Source organism: Pan troglodytes, chromosome 3, assembly GCF_028858775.2.
Source record: "Pan troglodytes isolate AG18354 chromosome 3, NHGRI_mPanTro3-v2.0_pri, whole genome shotgun sequence".
NCBI lineage: Eukaryota > Metazoa > Chordata > Mammalia > Primates > Hominidae > Pan > Pan troglodytes.
Genome location: NC_072401.2, coordinates 119650763 through 119671428, shown reverse-complemented (window position 1 = coordinate 119671428; position 20666 = coordinate 119650763). Strand labels below are relative to the sequence as shown.

The following is a 20666-nucleotide window of genomic DNA, read 5'->3' as shown; positions in this document are numbered from 1 at the left end:
GTCAGGAGATCAAGACCATCCTGGCTAACACAGTGAAACCCCATCTCTACTAAAAATACAAAAAATTAGCCGGGCGTGGTGGCAGGCGCCTGTAGTCCCAGCTACTTGGGAGGCTGAGGCAAGAGAATGGCGTGAACCCGGGAGGCGGAGCTTGCAGTGAGCCGAGATTGTGCCACTGCACTCCAGCCTGGGTGACAGAGCAAGACTCCGTCTCAAAAAAAATAAAATAAAATAAAAATAATACATAAATAAATAAATAAAAAATTTATAGCTAAAATTATAAAAATTCTGAAAGAAAACATAGGGAAAAAAACCAGAAAATTTTGCAACCTTGGGTTAGGCAAAGATTTCTTAGGATGAACCATAAGGGAAAAATAATGATAATTTTGAATTTATCAAAATGTAAAATTTTGCTCTCATAAAGACACAAGAAAATGAAAAGGGAAACCACAGACTGGGATAAAACATTTGTAAAAAAATATATCTAATACAGAACTTGTATTTGGAATATATAACTCACTATAAAAGATAAAAATATCAATAAAAACTGCATAAAAGATTGGAACAGGCTGGGTGCAATGGCTGACGCCTATAATCTCAGCACTTCGGGAGGCTGAGGTGGGCGGATCAGCTGAGGTCAGGAGTTCAAGACCAGCCTGACCAACATGGAGAAACCCTGTCTCTACTAAAGATACAAAATTAGCCGGGCATGGTGCTGCATGCCTGTAATCCCAGCTACTCAGGAGGCTGAGGCAGGCGAATCACTTGAACCTGGGGGGCAGAGGTTGCGGTGAGCCGAGTTTGTGCCATTGCACTCCAGCCTGGGCAACAAGAGCAAAACTCCATCTCAAAAAAAAAAAAAAGATTGGAACAGACACCTCACCAAAGAACACATATGAATGGTCAATGAACAAATGAAAATTTGCTGAACATCATTCATCATTAAGGAAATACAAATTAAAATTACAAATGAAATAGCACTGTACACTCAGTAGAATGACTGATTTTAAAAATATCCCGTGTTGGCAAAGACATGGAACAAATAGAATTGTTGGTAGAAATTAAAAATATTACAGCCTCTTTGTAAAGTTTCTTAGAAATTAAAATACATAACTACTATATGACCCACCAACCCCATTTCTAGGTTTTTACTCGAATGCAATGCAAATGTATGTCCACACAACTGTTCACAGTAGCTTTGTTCGTGATAGCCAAAAAATACAAATTACTCATGTCCATCAACTGGTGAAAGGATAAACAAATTGTGGTACATCCATAAAATGGAGTAATATATAACAATAAAAAAGAATTGACTCCTGATAGATGTAGCAACATAGAGGAAACTCAAAATCATTATGCTAAGTGAAAGAAAGTAGCTTGATGATTCCTAGGGGTCAAGTTGAGTAGAAAGTGTTGACTACAGCGGAGCATGATTAAACTTTTTGGATTATACCTTTTTGTTCTATATCTTGATTCTGGTGGTACATACAACTGTATACATTTGTATTCATTGAACTGCACAATTACAATGGGTGATTATATGTAAATTATACATTAACAAAGCACTTAAAATGATAGTGTGATCTAATGTGTGTGTGTGTGTGTGTGTGTGTGTATGTGGGGCTGTAGTCTATATGTAGTTAATCTTGTAGAATTTATAACTCTAGCCCTATGAAAAGAATACAAACCTAGATTTCTGCCTCTGTATGACTTTGTGTATTAGAGAGAATAATCACTTTCCATTTATGTAAAGCCTGTTTCTCATCATTATTAAAGCAATTGTGTCAGATCAGGACACAACATTTTATGTTTTCATGCTGTTTATGGTCTTGTTTGAATCGGTAAGGCAACTGAATAAATTAGTGCTATATTCAGAATTACAAAGAGATCATTAATAAAGACTGTATTATTTAAATAATCTGTACATGAAAGCCTTTGGGAAACTTTAATACAACATTTCTGGAAGTCTGTGATTGATGTAATATTTTTCATTAACATTTTGCTATCAGCAATTTTCCAAAATTGAATTCTGACTCATTTTAAGTATTCAAGTGATGAAAATTCAGAATCCAGAGCAGCTATTACTTTTTGCTAATATACCTTGCTGTAGATAACGTAACTGGAACATACATATGCTGTGTATTAAAATGAGTAGTCTTCTGAGAGAAAGTTTTTCTAAGAAGCACTGAGCTCCACACATGCTAAAATTAAGAATCAAAAGAAAAATAGGTTTTTCTTTTATGTTGGCTAATTAATTAGATCTTATGCAGCAGGTGTCATGCTGGGCTTCACTGAGAAAAGCTGTGTGTGTAGCTGGCACCTAGCCTAGGCATCTGTGTGCATACCCTCATAGGCAATGGTATAAGTGTGTCAGGATGAAAATGAGAAGGAGAAGCTAGAAGGGAAAGCATGTTTATTTACCCAATGGCCTGAGGGACTGGGTCTGGTCATTCATAGAGAACCATCATAGATGAAGGGACTGCTGTTCATTGAAGGTCTTATGAGTTTGGGACACAAGTAATACTATTTCAGAGCCCAAATGAAGAAGTGTAATAGAAGATGGAGAAAATCTCCCCACATCTATTCAGAAAGCGGCAGTGTTTCTCTGAAGTCTGGTGGAACAGCAAGGAAACAATCTTTTTATGTAAGCACTGGCAACCATTGTCATGGCTGGGGCCCTCCTTTCAAGGCCTTCAGGCAGTGAACATTTTGGAGGAAGTGTTCATATATTGTTTAGTGTCCGCTTCTAGGGCTACCCTAACCTGGAGGTGGGGATACTTTGTTCATCATTGTGTCTCCAGAGTCATGCACATAATTATTCAATAGCATTTTGTTGATTTAAAGAGTAAAACAAGAATGGGTAAGAATGGTTCTAAAGCTTGTGTGGAATATCATCTGGGATATTTAGAAATAACTGTAAAAGACTTGTGGGCAGGGGCACCAAGATTCTCCAATGATTCAGCCTCTAAACAGTGACTTTTTTTTTCTTTTTTTTGAGATGGAGTTTTGCTCTTTCACCCAGGCTGGAGTGAAGTGGTGTGATCTTGGCTCACTGCAACCTCAACCTGCTGGATTCAAGCAATTCTCCTGCCTCAGCCTCCCGAGTTGCTGGGGTTACAGGTGTGCGCCACCACGCCTGGCTAATTTTTGTATTTTTAGTAGAGATGGGGTTCCACCATATTGGTTAGGCTGGTCTCGAACTCCTGACCTCAGGTGATCCACCCGCCTCGGCCTCTTAAAGTGTTAGAATTACAGGCGTGAGCCACAGTGCCTGGCTGACATTTTTATATTAATGAAAACATGACTTTATTTCTACCCTCGTGCAGGTTAATTGTACAAAACATTCAGATTACACTTAGAAGACTAAAGTATATCTGAAATGCCTTTACATCGAAAAACCATTTCTATGGGTGAATACTGAATTGAAAATAGCAATTCAGTAAATTTCAAAATCAAAATACCATCATTTAGATATTACTAATATAGGATAGGCATTGCAGTTTTTTAAAATCAGTTCTCTTTTGGCAAACACGTTTATGATTTAAGGAATCATTTTACTGATATGTATTTTATTTTAACAACTTTTTTTAGGTATTATTTACATATTGTTAAATATACAATTCAGCTATTTAGCAAGTTTATATAGTTGTACAATTATCACCACAATCCAGTTTTAGAACATTTCCACTATCCTTCCAAAACCCATATTTTTGCAGCCCATTGCAGTCAATCCCTGCTGTCATCCCTAGTTCCAGATAAAGTCTTTCTTTCTTTCTTTCTTTTTTTTTTTAGACAGAGTTTCACTCATGTCGCCCAGGCTGGATTGCAGTGGCGCGATCTTGGCTCACTGCAACCTCCACCTCCTGGGTTCAAGCAATTCTCCTGCCTCAGCCTCCGGAGTAGCTGGGATTAAAAGCCTGCGCCACCATGCCCAGCTAATTTTTGTGTTTTTAGTAGAACTGGGGTTTCACCACGTTGGCCAAGCTGGTCTCGAACTCCTGACCTCGGGTGATCTGCCTGCCTCGGCCTCCCAAAGTGCTGGGATTACAGCAATGAGTCACCATGCCCGGCCCAGATAAACCTTTTCTAACTCTACATTTGTCTCTTTTCTGGACATTCCTTTTTTTTTTTTTTTAAAACCCCCCTGGTGTGTGGATATAACAAAGCCATGCACCAGTTGAAGAACATTTGTATTGTTTCTAGTTTTTAGCTATTATGAATAATGCTATCATTCCCTTACTAGCTTTTATGGACTTAGGTTTTCATTTATTCTGGGGTAGATTCCTAGAAGTGAAATTGGATTGTTGAGTGAGATTCTGTTTAGTTTTTAAGAAACTGCAAAACTGCTTTCCAAAGTGGCCATATATTATGCATTATCATTAGCAGTATATGAGGATTCTAGTTTCTCCACATATTTGCCAACATTTGTGATATGGTTTGGCTCTGTGTCCGCACCAAATCTCACCTTGGATTGTAATAATCCCCACGTGTCAAGGGCGGGACCAGCTGGAGGTAATTGAATCATTGGGGCAGTTTCTCTTGTGATAGTAAGTTCTCATAAGATCTGATGGTTTTATAAGCATCTGGCATTTCCGCTGCTGGTATTCATTCTCTCTTCTGCCTCCTTGTGAAGAGTTGGTTTCTGCCATAACTGTAAGTTTCCTGAGGCCTTCCCAGCCATGTAAAACTGTGAGTCAATTAAACCTCTTTTCTTTTTCTTTCTTTCTCTCTTTTTTTTGATGGAGTTTTGCTCTTGTTGCCCAGGTTGGAGTGCAATGGTGCAATCTTGGCTCACTGCAACCTCCGCCTCCCAGGTTCAAGTGATTCTCCTGCCTCAGCCTCCCAAGTAGCTGGGACTACAGGTGCCTGTCACCATGCCCAACTAATTTTTTGAGTTTTTAGTAGAGACAAGTTTCTCCATGTTGGCCAGGCTGGTCTCGAACTCCTGACCTCAGGTGACCCATCTGCCACGGCCTTGCAAAGTGCTGGGATTACAGGTGTGAGACACCCCACCCAGCCTAAATCTTGCTTCTTTATAAATTACCCAGTCTGGGGCATTTCTTCATAGCAGCGTGAGAATGGACTAATACAGTAAATTGGTATTGTCTTTTGGATTATAGCCATTTTAATGGGTATGTAGTGGTATTTCAATGTTATTTTAATTTGCATATCTTTATGATTACATATTTATGAAGAAAAGTGACATCCAGTGCACCTGGAAATGGATTTTATTCATAATAAAATCTGAAACAACTTCCATAGCTCATTTTAAGGCTCTAGTTCTTTTTAAGGAAGCACTTCCTGTGAATATGCTATTCACTATTAAAAATTCACAGTATTGTTTTTCTGTGGTTCTAACATCCTGTGCCAATATGAAGAGCTTAACAGGTTGGCAATGTAGGTTCCAGAGATAACTGATTGAGTTTCAATCCTGCCTCCTCAACTTACTTGCTGAGTGACCTTTGGCTTAACTTTCCTGTGCCCCAGTTTTTTTTAATCTGAAAAAATGGAGCTAATTTTACGTATCACATTGTGTTTTTATGAAGAGAGAGAGATATATAGGACATATAAATGTTTATTTATTTTGAACTGTTACAACCACTTAAAAATTTATAATAAGAAATTAGAATAGACTATTTTTTTCTTTTCCCTACTCAGCATTTCTAGGTGTTCTTTCATGCCATCCAGAGAACCAGCAGATTTTAGTTACTGTGGCTACTATAATTTGCTAATAAGAAAGTTTTAGTGTAGTACATTTGTACTAAAATTTATCTACAGTGGGTAGGAAAACAATTCCCAGGCAATATAAATTTCGTTGCCAAGGAAGTTATATTAAAAGCTATTGAAGTCCTTCTGAATTTTGAAGCAGCTTCAGTCCTTTGTGACTTAGCTAACCTCTGTCCACAAAACAAACAAACAACTATACTCAACTCTCGGCTTTCAACTTCTCATTGTCCATTTATTGACATTTTCAAAGTAAATTAATACTAAAAATTCATAGAACATAGTCTGGTTTCATTCATCTTGACAAATAGGTTAACTGACTGAGACATAAAGATGCCAGGTTCAGGTATTTAGCTAACTAGTATTTCTAAACATGAAGACATCTGTCATTGGCATTGATGGCTAGGTATTATTGTGAATAGATGTATTCATGGCAAAACTAAAAGTTCATATTTTTCATTTTAGTGTATACAAATTAGTACAATTCCATGCTAAGCATTGTTTTTCCTGTCTTATTTCAAATGATTGCTTCAAAACACTATATAACATGTAACACAAAAACTAATGTTAATATATTAATCCCATTTAGGGATTAAGGGTATGTGGAACAAGAGTTGTAAATTATAATTTACTTGATTGAATGAGAAGGTTCTTATTTATATTTTTAAAGCTTATTTTGCTTATTTCATTCACACAATCACTGAGAAAATCAGATTATTTAACATTAAATATGTCATTTAACACCCATGATAACAGTAATAAGTCATTTTAAGACATCACAGATTCTTCAGTGACTTTGTATATCTTTAAAAGTCTTGAATGCTTTCTTTAGCACTTGTGGAAAAGAATAAACAACAATCTTGACATTGGGGGCTTATTGTGATTCTTCTTGAAAATAGTTTTGATGCTGAAATTTGCTATATGGAAGATAATAAGTTTAGAGATATCTTAAATTGGAGTACTCTTTCACGCCAAGATTGCATAGCAAAACATTTGTATAGACCTTGCTTCATTCATTTATTCTACTACATGCAAAGCACTAGATTTATGTAGTTAGTTGAGAATTCATATTGGTTTACAGTTTACTATATCCTTAGAGGACTTCCAATGAGAAAAAAAAATTTTTAAGCACCAATGAGATAGTCGTCATTATCACCAGCAGGAAAATAAGAAGAAAAAATAAGAAGCAATACCAAAGTGTACAAAGTATACAAACTGGTATAAATGGCATTTCTGACGATATATATTTTGTACCTCTAGTCATCCTCAATATTTCCAAAGCACTACAGAAACAGCTATCAGTATAGTTACTCTAACAGGAGTAACTAAATTGTGAAGACAGGTTTCAGATAAACAACTACAAAGGGCATAGGGTGAAGGATGATCAATTTAGACCCAAGACAATGACATGAAACTTCCAAATATTCTACAACTAGTGCACTGCCAGGTTTTACAAGGTATGTCAGGCCAATTGATGATTGACAAGAAAATATAAAAAGAAATGGAATGGAAACACAGTATCTCCACCTGCAGGGTGAGAGCCTGGGTGGCACTGCTGGAATAGAAACTGTGGTTTCAGGGACTACCCATATCTTATCTTGCTATTTCACCCACTGAGCCCCCAACCAGGTTAGAGAATCATATAATCAGTAATTTTAGCTAGATACAGCCCAGGTGCAAACGGACTACGGTTCTTTGTATATAGTATGTTGCTTTGATATTCTCTTAAGTTTACACTGCCTTTTCTCAGCAGTGGAGATGAATAAAAAGCTTGCTGCTGAGCTGGCTGCAGAGGGGACAAATACACAGCATGCAGGTCAAGGACCATCCCATAAGAAAAAGCAACTCTGTCTTTATAGAATACTGTACTTCTTTTTTTCTGAAATACAATGCTTTGCTACATACTCTATAAAAAAGACCCACAGATAACCTAATTTGAAATAGAAAACTGTTTAGAAAATAAAAGCTTTCTTTTCCAAGAGATGCTTAAAAAGATACAGAACAGAAAATGGTCTTGAATTTTTAAGTGCAAACTGAAATCACTCAGCTTTCTTTAAGGTCAAGTTGAATGTTAAATACCTAAGGCCAGTGTCTGTGTTAGTACTTGAACTAAGCTATACAAAACTCTGACAGTACTCATAGTATAGAAAACACAGAGGTCAGAAGGTTAATAATAACAGCAAAGTATAAATGACTCTTAGGAAGGAAGCTCAAAACTGCAGAGTTCCACCTACTCCTTTGTCCTCTACAGCAAAATGCCTCCCTTACGTGTCTCTATATTTGATTTGTAGGAGATATAAGCAGTATTTGATGTTTTTCTGCTAATCTTTTTTTTTCCTGCAAAGTTTGTTGAAAGGTAAAGGAAACCTGCCTCTCACTTTCTAAATTGATATTAAAGAGTACAAAAAAAGGGAAAACTACTCGATCTGTGGAACTGAGTTTTATACTGAAAAACACAAGGGAAAAATTCCATGATAGTCTTTTTCAGTTTTTTTTAAGGCTCAGTCCATGTAATTAAAAAAAAACCAACTTACGGTGTGAGTCAGGTCCATGACCCAATCCAACTCAGTATCTTCCAGTTGCTCTACACATGTGGTAGGAACAAATATAATTCCCCTAAATCTGATTGCCAACTATTCTAAATGGATGCAGTAAGATAGAGGTCTTCTTCAAAAATGCTAAGTGAAGCCCAGAGTCAGCACTAGGGTGAGGTAAGAGAGGCACCTAGGACACAGCACTCAGTCTCAGGCATGGGCACACCTCCGAGAGTGACTGCCTTCTTCAGCCCTAGTTCCTTACTGGTCCCTGGTCATGGACCTTACAGAGTCAGTTACCTAAGAAAATCGGAGGAAACTAGCAAAAAACCATACAAACAAACAGAAAAATCAAACCAGTGCTTTAACTGCTGAGGACTCTGAAGCAGAGATGACAGGGTCAAATAGTGGATAAAGACAAAGATGAAAAAATAAAAAAGGACGTTTGTTTAGGAGCGATAATAGTACATCTCTCTCTGCTTATTCAATCACCTATGGACTATTTCTTGCTGTATGACATTGTTTCTGAAAATTACACAAATGAGAGAAGAGTCAGTTCCTAAACTACCTAGTTACTCACCTGTTCATACTTCCAAGAAGCCCCATATTGCCTGTTAAATAGGCTCAGGCTTTACGAACTTATTTCAGATAACTTCTTTTAAGGTTTGTGGTTTGTTTTAAGATTTACCACTGTTTTATTTCTCTACTTTCCTTTCAGGGAAATCTTTGTACAATTAGGAATTAACACAGGATTTAGGACATTTCTGTGTCACACTGTTGAAATTTTTTTTTTTTTCGTGGTTAATGTCAAATTGAAAAATAACCAGTATATAAGGAACAAGTAACCTGACAGTTGTATGACCAAACTGCAATTTCTTTGAAATCAATTCTCTGCTGAAATGTCAATAAACTAATTAGAATATAAACTTACGTTAAAGCTTCTGAGTAATTATAATGAGGCAAGACTCCTAGAAACTTCTGTACTTCATCCATCACTGTAGCAGGATCAGTTCTTAGTTGTTGCCCATCAATAATTAGCAACTAAATTATCAAATAAAAAAATGCACATTGAAAAAAGACATGTAAACTGTATAATGAAAAATTTCTGCACTCTAAACTCATTCAGTGAGAGACACTGTCCTGCGCAGAATTGCATGCATTGGTGTTAGATAGAATCCAGGTCATCCTCATTAATGACGTGGAATAAGAAATAAATCACACCAATTAAGTACACTCAGGTTTGCAGTCTGAGAAGTCACACTATGAAAACAAAAAAGGCAGTTGAAAGACCAAGAGAGCTTAGAAAAGTGACTAGAAAATCACAAATGGAAACCAACTTTCAAAACAGACAAAGCAGTGATCCTGTCATTCAAGCTGGAAAGTACAATAGAAAAGAAGAAAGGTTATAATAAACTCAGATGTAATCTGACAGAGAACATGTCATTCCTCATGATTCCTTTCAGGAATAGCACTGTCAGGTTTGAAGAAATATTTCGATAATCCATATGGAGAATAAGGTTAGACTCTCAGGAAACTTGAACATGGACAAAGTTCCTCAAGAAACTAAGGAGAAGAAGTTGCTTGTTATGCCAAGGAGGGTGGACCCAGCAAGATGAGAGGAGACCAGGATTAAAGGCCACAAAGCCTGCAAAGCAGGTCTTGTCTATCCATACCTCTTCTCTGATATTTCTGTTTAGCCTAGACCAGCACTGTTCAATAGAACTTTCTGTGATGATGAACATGTTCTATAGCTGCTGGGTCTAACATTTAGCTATTGAACACTTAAAATGTGGCTAAAGCAACCGAGGAACTGAACTTTTCATTTTATTTGATTTTAATATAAATTAAAATAGCCATATGTGGTAGTGGCTGTCATACTGGAAAGCATGGCTCTAGACTCACAGGTATATACCATGTCTGATGTGTCTGGATTGCTTACATGATCCCATGAGGGGCTGATTTTGCAATCTAGGTTGATGCCAGGCGGAAGAAATTCAAGGGGCTGAGAAAAACATAGGACTTATCAAAAATTCAGCAAGGTGGTTCAAAAAGGAAATAATGGCACTTAATTAAGCAAAACATTATTTGTCTTGTTTGGTTAAGAGGTTCTCTTTCAAACTTTATTCTCAGGATAAGAATCGGATCTAAAGCTTTCAAAGCTTTTTACAATCAGGAAAGGTACGCACAGCAAATAGAGCAGGGAGAATTATCCTGAAATACTCTTAGAAAATTAAGGTTTTTCTACTTCTGCCTATTTCTCTTTGCCATAGCCTCATTATTTACAACTAAAGAGGAAAAACTAGTAATAGTTTAACAATTGAAAATTTTCTTAACCTTAAGGCAAAGTCATCAACTTAATGAGATTCTAACATGATGTAAATCCTTATTACTCCATACCTGAAATGGGGGGAAATAAACAAGCCATCTCTCGATGTGGCTGGCATACCACCCCGGGACCAAACATCTCTTCTGCAAGGCTCTGAGCTCCGAGGGTGCACGGGGCCCTGCTGAGATCACTTCGTAGAAGCTAAACTTCAGAGCTGCAGGGTCTTCATGTGATCGCTGATGCTATGATGAAAAGGTGGATAATTAAACTAATCTGAACCATAGGCATAAATAATTAAAAACCAATCTTTGTGACAAGTCTCAAAGCTAAAGAAAGAAGTGCCTCACTGCTGGAGAGTTATCTATTTTGAAATTAGTAAAGGAAGAAAATGTTGGCTTGGAGCATCAGGATTTAAAGTTATGATACTTATGGGAGTAAATTTTTGAGAATTTATCTGGTAGAAGTTGAATTCCTATCGATAGGATTCCTTCACCAGCATTACTGAGTTGTTTCCTTAGTGTATGTATTTTATTGTGAAAGTAAACTTTTGAAAGCTGTGTTAATGCCCTCTTTCCAGCTCATAAGCAAACCATTTATAGTGTCCAGTGAATATCTATAATAGAGAAGCACCCTACTACTTGTGCCAAATAGTTTTGCTCCATCTAGTAATGCAGTTTTAGATTAGAAAAGGCCTATCAGCTCTTTTAAATGAAGAAAGTACTAGAAAGTCTGACATGTACATTATCTGAAACCCACAGCTTTTATCATACATTCCCTGGTATCTAAAAGCCAAGATTATTTTATCTAATGGTAACCTTTGCGGTGAATCAGAATCATTTATTGTGCAGAAAATGCAGAAAGCAGCAATCCAAATAGGAAAGTGTTTCATAATGGCTCAGGCTTAGGCCCATGGGTTTGAGGAAATCACCTTTTCTTTAAATTGGCCAATAAATATTCAGGCTTAGTGGTGAGTTTGTGGATGTTTACCTCATCTAGTTGAATAGCAAATTTTCTGCAATTGAGATTCAAATCACTGGACTACAAACTCTACTAGACTTTGTTAAGGCCTGCATTTTGTCACTGTGATTTATTTGTAATATTTAGGACATTTTGTTAGCTTGCAGCCTTAAAGCCTTCTTTTTCTGTAAATTCTCTATTTTTCAGGGACTAAGTGGTTGCCAAGCTCCAATTTTCTTCTTTTTCTTGGAGTCAATTAAGGCTTATTTCTCTTTTCTCCAGATACTTGGTGGAAAAGGTAAAAGTTGGAAAATCAAATCAGGCAATTTGCAATTTGCTGTATGTTTTGATTTAAAAGATGGCTTCAGGTTTGGCGTGAATGATTAGTATAGAATGGTGGATTTTTATGGATCTTAGCTTTCCAGGATGTCTCCACTCGCTATTTTTCAGATTATTATCAAAATCCCTAAGATTTCATCTGCTTTTATGACCTTTCCCTACTATGTTCCTGCCACAAAACCTTTTCCAACAATCTGTTCTTCCTCTTGTGAACTTCAAAAACTGCTTTTGTTAAGTAGCAAAAGGACTCAGTAATGAGCAACTTTATTCTCTAATATTATGATTGTCAAGAACTTAGCTGTTTTAAATCAAATCAATAAGAATGGAACATCCCACTCTTGTAGGGAGGATCTAAGCTATGTGGGTCACTTTAACACAGGGAAGCAGTCATATATCCAGCCTATTTGCAGATTTCAGATTAGAGGTTTTTGTACATAGAACATTCCACGTTTGTCTTAACATTTTCGTTTCCAAGAAAATAGGACCCTCAGTCTGCTTTTCAGCACTGACCTGATGATAACTCCTTTACACAGCTCTGCTTTGCACCTATGAAAACACTTCTTCATTTTAATTTTGCCTAAATGTATCCCCTTATGTATCTTTCCCTTATTTAAGAAAGTGCCCCATAGTTCTGGTATTTGGGCTTCTCTGCGACAGCCTTTCCCAGGTGGTCTTTGTCAGGTGGGCTTTGTCATTCCGAAGGAGTCTGTATGTCAGTCGCTTATTACTTTCTAATTTATATGCTTGTTTATACATATTTCTCCAATTAGGCTGAAAGCAATTTCAAGTATAGCATCAAATTTATTTTTCAAATCACACTTAGAACAAAACTTTGCACATGGTAGTCATTAAAATTACTTGATGAACGGATAAACACATGAACAGTAGGAAAGCATTTTTTAAGTTACAAAACTGAGAAATGAGAACTAAGGGTCCTAGAGACTAAAGACATTGACTCTATTAATTTTACTGTGTTCTAATGTTAATTTTGACTGCTTCATATTAAACCCTTCCAACTGGTGGTTAAATTATCACCGAAACAAGTTTTAAAAGATTGTTTCCTATTTGCAATGATTTATTAAAAGTGTATTTGACATATATATTATTACTAGAGTTTGTTAAATTATTTCAAAGTGATCGTTTCTGTGCAAGGTTCTAACCAACATCAGAAAACAATGGCAATGAGTATACAAGAAACATTTAGACATGTTAGGCTCTCAGGGATGTAGAATTTTCTTTTTTTCTTCTTTCTTTCTCCTTTCTTTCTTTCTTTCTTTTCTTTCTTTTCTCTCTCTCTCTCTCTCTTCTTTTGACAGAGTCTCCCTCTGCACAGTACATGCTGCAGTCACAGCTCACTGCAGCCCCAACCTCCCAGGCTCAGGCAATCCTCCCACTTTAGCCTTCCAAGTAGCTGGGACCACATATGTGTGCCACCATGCCTGGCTAATTTTCTTTATTTGTAGAGACAGAGTCTCCCTATGTTGCCCAGGCTGGTCTTGAACTCCTGGGCTCAAACAGTCTTCCCACCTGAACTCCTGGGCTCAAACAATCTTCCCACCTTCCAAAATGCTTGGATTACAGGCATGAGCCACCACGCCCAGCCTAAAGATTCTTATATATATTAGTTTTGCCACTAAGCTGTTTCTTTAGTACAGGTAGCTATTTAAGCTGTTTTAGAGCCAGGGTCAGCAATCTATGGCCTACTGCCTATTCAGTAAAGTTTTATTGGAGCACAGGAATGCTTATGCATTTACATATTGTCTATGGCTGCTTTTGAAATACAATGGTAGAGTTGCAACGGAGACTGTATAACCCTCAATGTCTGAACTTGTTGCAATCTGACTCTTTACAGAGTACACAAGTATTAGATGAAAAAATAATGATTTTAAATTATTACCTTAAAATGCAGATATACAGAAGCAGAGATATAAAAAAGTACATAATATTTTGTTATATTTTAATTTAGTTTCTTTTATTGCATTAATACATTTTATTAAATTAATTGATTAAGTTAATAAAATAAGAACAAAAACTTAGTGGAGGAAATTTCTCAATGGAAATCAAGAAAAACTTGTCCATTTTTCTGTAGATATCAAACAACTAGCAAATCTCTTTTGTGAAAACCTGAGGTAGTGGGTATTGCTAAAAACAATGCTCCATTGTCCATACTCCACTTCTCCCTGTTGGATTTTATTTGCATTTTCCTTACCTGGTACCAGGAGTATGCTCGGTCTGAAGGGTCAATGAGAATGGTGATAATCTTGGCTTTGGGAACCAGAGAAGCAGCTCTTTTAGGGGCTTCCTCTGAGTGGAAGTAATTGGCACTCTTCTCAAACAAAAAGTCGGTAGTGACATTAGATGGGACTGGGAAGAAATCCATATACCTAGAAAAGGAATATTTTTCTCAAAATAAGATTCTGGTTTATACTCATTCTGGTGACCAAAGATGTTAAAAGTGTCCCACAAATTCATGTGTTTCCTAAATAAAAGGCTTTTTCTTTACAGCATTTGTCCTCCATAGTTAGGAAGAGAAAAATATCTAGAACACTAATAATGTGTTTGGAAGATGTTTTTCTAAGTACATTTTCTTTATGTTTTGCTTAATATCAGGAAAAAATATAAGCGATAACAAAAATGTAGACACAGAGTGATCAAACTGCAACAGTGATCGACCTAACTATATCAAATGTGTCTCAATGTAGAAACACTGTACAGAGAAAAATTCAAGTACTCAAAAAGAAAATTGTATTAAAACAGACGATATGTTCAGTTCAGACATTTTAAAAGGATTTAGAGAAAATATTTTCTACTTTATTGCAAGTGAAATAATTTCTTTTCTACAAATGTATTGTGCCGGTGTTACGTTTAATCACATAGTGTGAAAGATGCAGAGTATATCTGGTATAAATATTGCTTATTTGCTTAATTTTTCTCATATAGAGCCACTTATGTTCCTCTTTAGAATAATTGTAAGAGAAGTTTAAAAAGTATGTACATTCCAAATATAAAACTCTAACAAATTTCCCAAGGTCATATTCTATATCCTCATGGGTAGAGAGAATTCAAATTACCAGCAGAATGAACACAGGGATATCTATAGGTTCAAGCACTGAAATGTAGAATTTTATTTAATGTTCCACCTGAATAAAAGTTGTCAAATGTAACTAATTCAGCATATGATAAGAAATATTTCTGAAGCACTAAGGAACATCCTTTAGAGGAAAAGGGATTTTTTAGAGTGACTGTAAAAATATAGCTTCTAGGGATTCTCAGCCTCCATTGCCACCCCCTTTAATTCATAAGCCATTATCACACTGGGCTACCAAGACAAGGTAGTTCAATAATTACTGAATAAAAAAGTCATTAATATTCATGCAATGACCTGTTTTTTTTACAGTGTCTTGTTTTCTTTTGACCAAAAGATCACATGAGATGTTCATAGATTTTTGACTGAGATCATATCCTCGAACATGATAAAGCTTCTGGTAGGATTCCAGTTGTTAACATATTGCAAAGCTTAGCTGGTGCAACACAGTGATATCTTGAGATTCAGAGCAGTAAAGAAATCCTTTTATGTTGTCTGGAATTGGCTTGTTGGTGATATGTAATTCTGGCACCCTTTTAGGGAGAAAGAGATATACAAAAATTTCTGGAAGGTTTGATGTGCTATTTGTCCTGGTGTACATTCTATTTACGGAGAGTGCCAACTTTCAGGATGCTTCTTATGTAGAAGCTCACACTGGTTCCAGGAGTGCTAAGATTATTTCAAGTGTCTAGTGGTATCTTATTTGGTCCAAGCTTGACTCAAACTTGCTTGTTCTGAAAAAGGCTTCAAAAATCACACAAAAGAGCAGAAATTTTAGCTTCTTAAACCTGCCATACCTTCCTAGAAGTCTTTTGTATCTGGAACAGTTTAGGCTTTGAAAACCTCCTCAAGCAAGTCTGGATCTTGGACCTATAACGTGTTGATTTTGCCAGGCCCCAGGGGCTCATGGAGAGGGCAGGGCACAGCTCTTGTTTGCCTATATGTCCGCATTTTTCTAGCGTAGTGGCTGGCACTTACAGGCATTTGAAAGATGTTCGATGAATAGAGAAGTAAATAAAAGGTTCATATTTTTAGTATGAGACCTTGAAGCTCCACAAATAGGCTCACATTTATAGAATGTAAATTCAGGTTATTCAAAGAATTAGTGAACAAACTGGAGTGTTTTTAACAATTCAGGGTTAAAAGCAAATGCCTGCCTCCCTTAAGTTTTTCTACTTCTATAAAACATAAAACTTCAGCATTTTCTTTTACCTGAAAAATGGGATTTTTTTGCAATACTCCACATTTATTTGTTATTTGGGTCAACCCTGAGTCAGTCCTTCCTTCCTTCCTTCCTTCTTTCCTTCCTTCCTTCTTCCTTCCTTCCTTCCTTCCTTTTTTTTCTTTTTTTTTTTGATGGAGTCTCCTTCTGTCACCCAGGCTGGAGTACAATGGCATGATCTTGACTCATTGCAACCTCTGCCTCCCAGGTTCAAGTGATTCTCCTGCTTCAACCTCCTGAGTAGCTGGAATTACAGGCACCTGCCAACAAGCCCAGCTAATTTTTGTATTTTTAGTAGAGACGGGGTTTTGCCATGTTGGCCAGGCTGGTCTGGAACTCCTGAGCTCAGGTGATCTGCCTGCCTCAGCCTCCCAAAGTGCTGGGATTACAGGTGTGAGCCAGTGTGCCCAGCTGGACTTTTTGTTCCTATTAGAGTACCTAGCCACATGATGATCAAAATATATTTTTGTAAAATTCATGGTAAAAAATTAAGAATAACTGTTGCAATAATTTTTTACCATAAATTTTTCAAAAATATGTTCTTTGAAAAAACATCCTAGGGAATCCAATTATTGACAGGAATGTAATACTAATACATTCCTGTCCACCTCCAAAGCAGTTTTTATTCAGTCCTTTTAGTCCTGATGTTAATATCATTTTATTCTATAATTATATACTGGCATGTATATTTGAGTCAGTGATCAAATACAGCTGAAGTAGTCGATGGTTTCTTTCTTTTCTTTTTTTGAGAGAAGGTCTCACTCTGTCACTCAGGCTGGAGTGCAGTAGTGCAATCACAGCTCATTGCAGCCTCAACCTCCATGGGCTCAGGTTATCCTCCCATCTCAGCCTCCCAAATTAGCTGAGACCACAGGTGTACACCACCATGCCTGGCTAATTCTTGTATTTTTGTTAGAGATGGGGTCTTGCTATGTTGCCCAGGCTAGTCTCAAACTCCTGACTTCATGTGATCCACCCACTTTAGCCTCCCAAAATGCTGGGATTACACATGTGAGCCACTGTGCCTGGCCACTGTCGATGGTTTCTTGATTTTCCAGCTGTTATGTAACACCACACAATTAATCAATATCAAACCCTGAACTGAAAAATTGGCAGTGAAATATATAACAATTAGAATATATGTAAATCCTAGTAGGTGCTCAAATTATACTCAATCCATTTCTTTTCCTTTCCATTCGGACTTCTCATAAGCAGCTCCTCAGGGGGCTGATAATTATAAAATTGAGATCATGCAGTTTGACAAGAGATATATATGACTATGCTAAAATACATGCAAAATATATTTATGCTGCAGAATTATTATAATTCACTCCTTTATACCACCCTCTGTTCAGCATTATACCTTCATAGCAAGACCTTCAGAGACATTTTATGGTTAACATGTTAGTTTGTACCATCTATCTCTACTACATTACTGTATTTTGTGTATTCTGACATTTTTAGTTTTTAAGTGTTTGTTCAGATGGTTGATATATTTCTAATTTTGATTCAAAGGCAAGAATTAAATTCTGTGTATTGTTGATAGTTTTTTTTATAGCTTTGATTACTCATGTAATATACAAACATTTCTAGGTTTATTTATTTATTTTTCCTTTTATGTGACAAAGAAAATAGAAAATTACATATGTTGGCTGTAGCATCACTTCATAAAAAGTGCACAAGAAGAAAAATGTATGAAAATTTTTTTTCCTTACGAGTAGAAAGGAATTAAATTTCTGAATATTATGCTATTCTTCTGACTTAATATCTATAATTACCATCAAAGAAAATTAATGCCAATTGAAATTACATGTGATCCTCTTGGTATAACAAGTCTCTATAAACTGAGAAGAGTTTGTTCTGAAAAATTTCTGAGCCCCTTTATGATATTCAATCAATTTCCAAGGCACAGAGGTTAAATTTTATTTGTGACTACAAACTTAGATGTTTCTAAATATTAGTGCTAAGTTTATACTGTGCACAGTACATATACTTTTAGATTTATACTAATAACCCATCTTACCAATCAATCCCCCTGTGGTAGTTATTTCTATTAAAGAACTGTACCTCCTCAAAGGTTTTTGGGCTGGGGGAGTTACTAAGGATGGAAGGATGCATAACCAGGAACAAATACAAAGCAGTGGTACCTAGAAAGACAATAGAGGTTCAGAAATTAATTAAATGAAAACACAATTTCCTATGATCAACACTTTAAAGTCATTAATAAATATTAGAATGATCCAAACAGATTTATTACAACTACTGCTGGAAATAAATTGAATAGATAATCGACAGTTTAATAGAAGCAGGTTCTAAAAAATGGAGATAGTGTGGTGTGAAAAGAGGCCTGTTGCAGGGATTGAGAGAACTGGCTTTCAATCTCAGCTCAATGACTGATTTGTCTGTGACTTTGTCTTTTAGCTTCTGTTTGTCTCAGTTTTCTTTTTATCTTTTTTCTTTCTTTCTTTCTTTCTTTCTTTTCTTTTCTTTTCTTTCTTTCCTTCTTTCCTTCTTTCTCTCTCTTTCTTTCTTTTTTTTTCAGCATCTTACTATATTGCCCAGGCTGGAGTGTGGTGGTGCAATCATGGCTCACTACAACCTCGACACCAGGCTCGTGGGATCCTCCTGTCTGAGCCTCCCAAGTAGCTGTGACTACAGAGATGCACCACTGTGCCGGGCTAATTTTTAATTTTTTAAAAATTTTTAGTAGAAATGAGGTCTCACTGTGTTGCTCAGGCTAGTCTTGAACACTTGAGCTCATGCAATCCTTCCACCTTGGCCTCCTAAAGTGCTGGGATTACAGGAGTGAGTCACCTCTCCTGACCTGTCTCAGCTTTCTTAATGGAAAATCACCTGCCTACTTATTTCATAGATTTTCTCTGAGAATGAAAGAACATGTACTTGAAGACATTTTGACGGTAATAAGGCCCTATATAAATGAAATATATTATTATTTAACATATTACATTACCAAAATCAATACTTGGGTTCTCATATTAAGTTCTTCCAGAGGCCTATGAAAGCTAATTAAACTCAAGACAGAATTTAATCTTTCCACAAGTTTGCTTAAGCTTCAATGTACTTAGTAGTGTCAAAAATTGTTTAAATTGCTAAATTGGAAAAAAAAATGGTGCCCTTTCTTAGCGACATAACTTATAGAATTTGCATTTACTAGGGAAGAGAATGGTGTATCACAGGTACGTATATATATTTGTGACTATTTTTCAAAAAGTGAGCAGTGTCATAAACTGTACAGTTAGGGTTTTATAAGACTAAATGAGGAGATAAAGGGTGTAGCTTAGTCAGATTGGTACAAGAGAAAGTAAGGCAGTTTGGGTTCAGTTTGTCAAAGATTTAGCCATGTATTTAATACTTGTAACTGTGACTGTGTTTAAAGGATCATAATATAAAAGTATTTCTATATATTGGCTACTCCTAAGAGAGAAATATACTATTATTTACACTGTTATACAATCTGTGGAGCAGGACTTGATAATTATATTCCAAGTCAATAGCTAGCAATAGTAACAAGACATGGCCTTATAATATTTCTCTCACTTGGAGAAATTACTCTAATTATGCTTAGTAATTATGTCATGTTGCCATTTGTACAAAACTTTGAATTTTCTTATTTTTCAGGTAAGCTTTCTTTAGTATTTATTTACTTAAATGGTATTAATATGGTATTATTAATAGTACTAATTAAATAATAGTAGTATAAATAGTATTAATATGATAGTATAGTATTTACTTAAATAGCATTAATATGCTAGTATTTACTTAAATAGTATTATTATTATTATTATTATTTTTTTTAGATGGAGTCTTGCTCTGTTGCCCAGGCTGGAGTGCAGTGGCACGATCTGGGCTCACTGCAACCTCTGCCTCCTGGGCTCAAGCGATTCTCATGCCTCAGCCTCACAAGCAGCTGGGATTACAGGTGCCTGCCACCATGCCCAGCTAATTTTTGTATTTTTAGTAGAGACGGGGTTTCACCATGTTGGCCAGGCTGGTCTCGAACTCCTGACCTCAGGTGATCCGCCCACCTCAGCCTCCCAAAGTGCTGGGATCACAGGCATGAGCCACTGTGCCCAGCCCTTAAATAGTATTAATATGGAAGTAAGGTAGTATTTTAGTGTTTATTTACTTAAATGGTACAAATATGGCAATATTTAAGTAAATAAATACTATTTAAGTATTTATAAATTAAGCTTTCTTTAATATTTACTTACATCTACCATATCTATACAATAGAAAAATTGTTAAAATAACTCTGTCAACAGCAATATTGTCTTAAAAAATGAATTGAAAGAGGTAGTCTTCCTAGATTATATCTGAGCCAAACAATGAACAGTTTGTCTGTAATCATAGATCATTATAGGGAATAAAACAGTAATCTATGATATACAAAGTGAAAATGTGCTTCACAAGCTTGCCTTAAAACAGTGGCCCTCTAACTAGCATGTATCAGATTCATCT

General features: G+C 36.2%; 1 protein-coding gene across 3 annotated transcripts in view; it reads right to left on the bottom strand.

Moving 5' to 3' along the window:
- The window catches only part of NDST3 (N-deacetylase and N-sulfotransferase 3), a 202815-nt gene that overhangs the window by 8308 nt on the left and 173841 nt on the right, over positions 1–20666 (bottom strand). For 2 of the 3 annotated variants that reach the window (XM_001147455.6, XM_009448191.4), the window contains exons 8-11: positions 18211–18334; positions 14090–14264; positions 10656–10826; positions 9190–9299 (exon numbers count right to left, since the gene is read on the bottom strand). In XM_001147455.6, the coding sequence (XP_001147455.1) occupies positions 9190–9299; positions 10656–10826; positions 14090–14264; positions 18211–18334 (580 nt within the window). The remainder of the gene's footprint in view (positions 1–9189; positions 9300–10655; positions 10827–14089; positions 14265–18210; positions 18335–20666) is intronic. The other variant, XM_016952107.3, reaches the window with a different exon arrangement.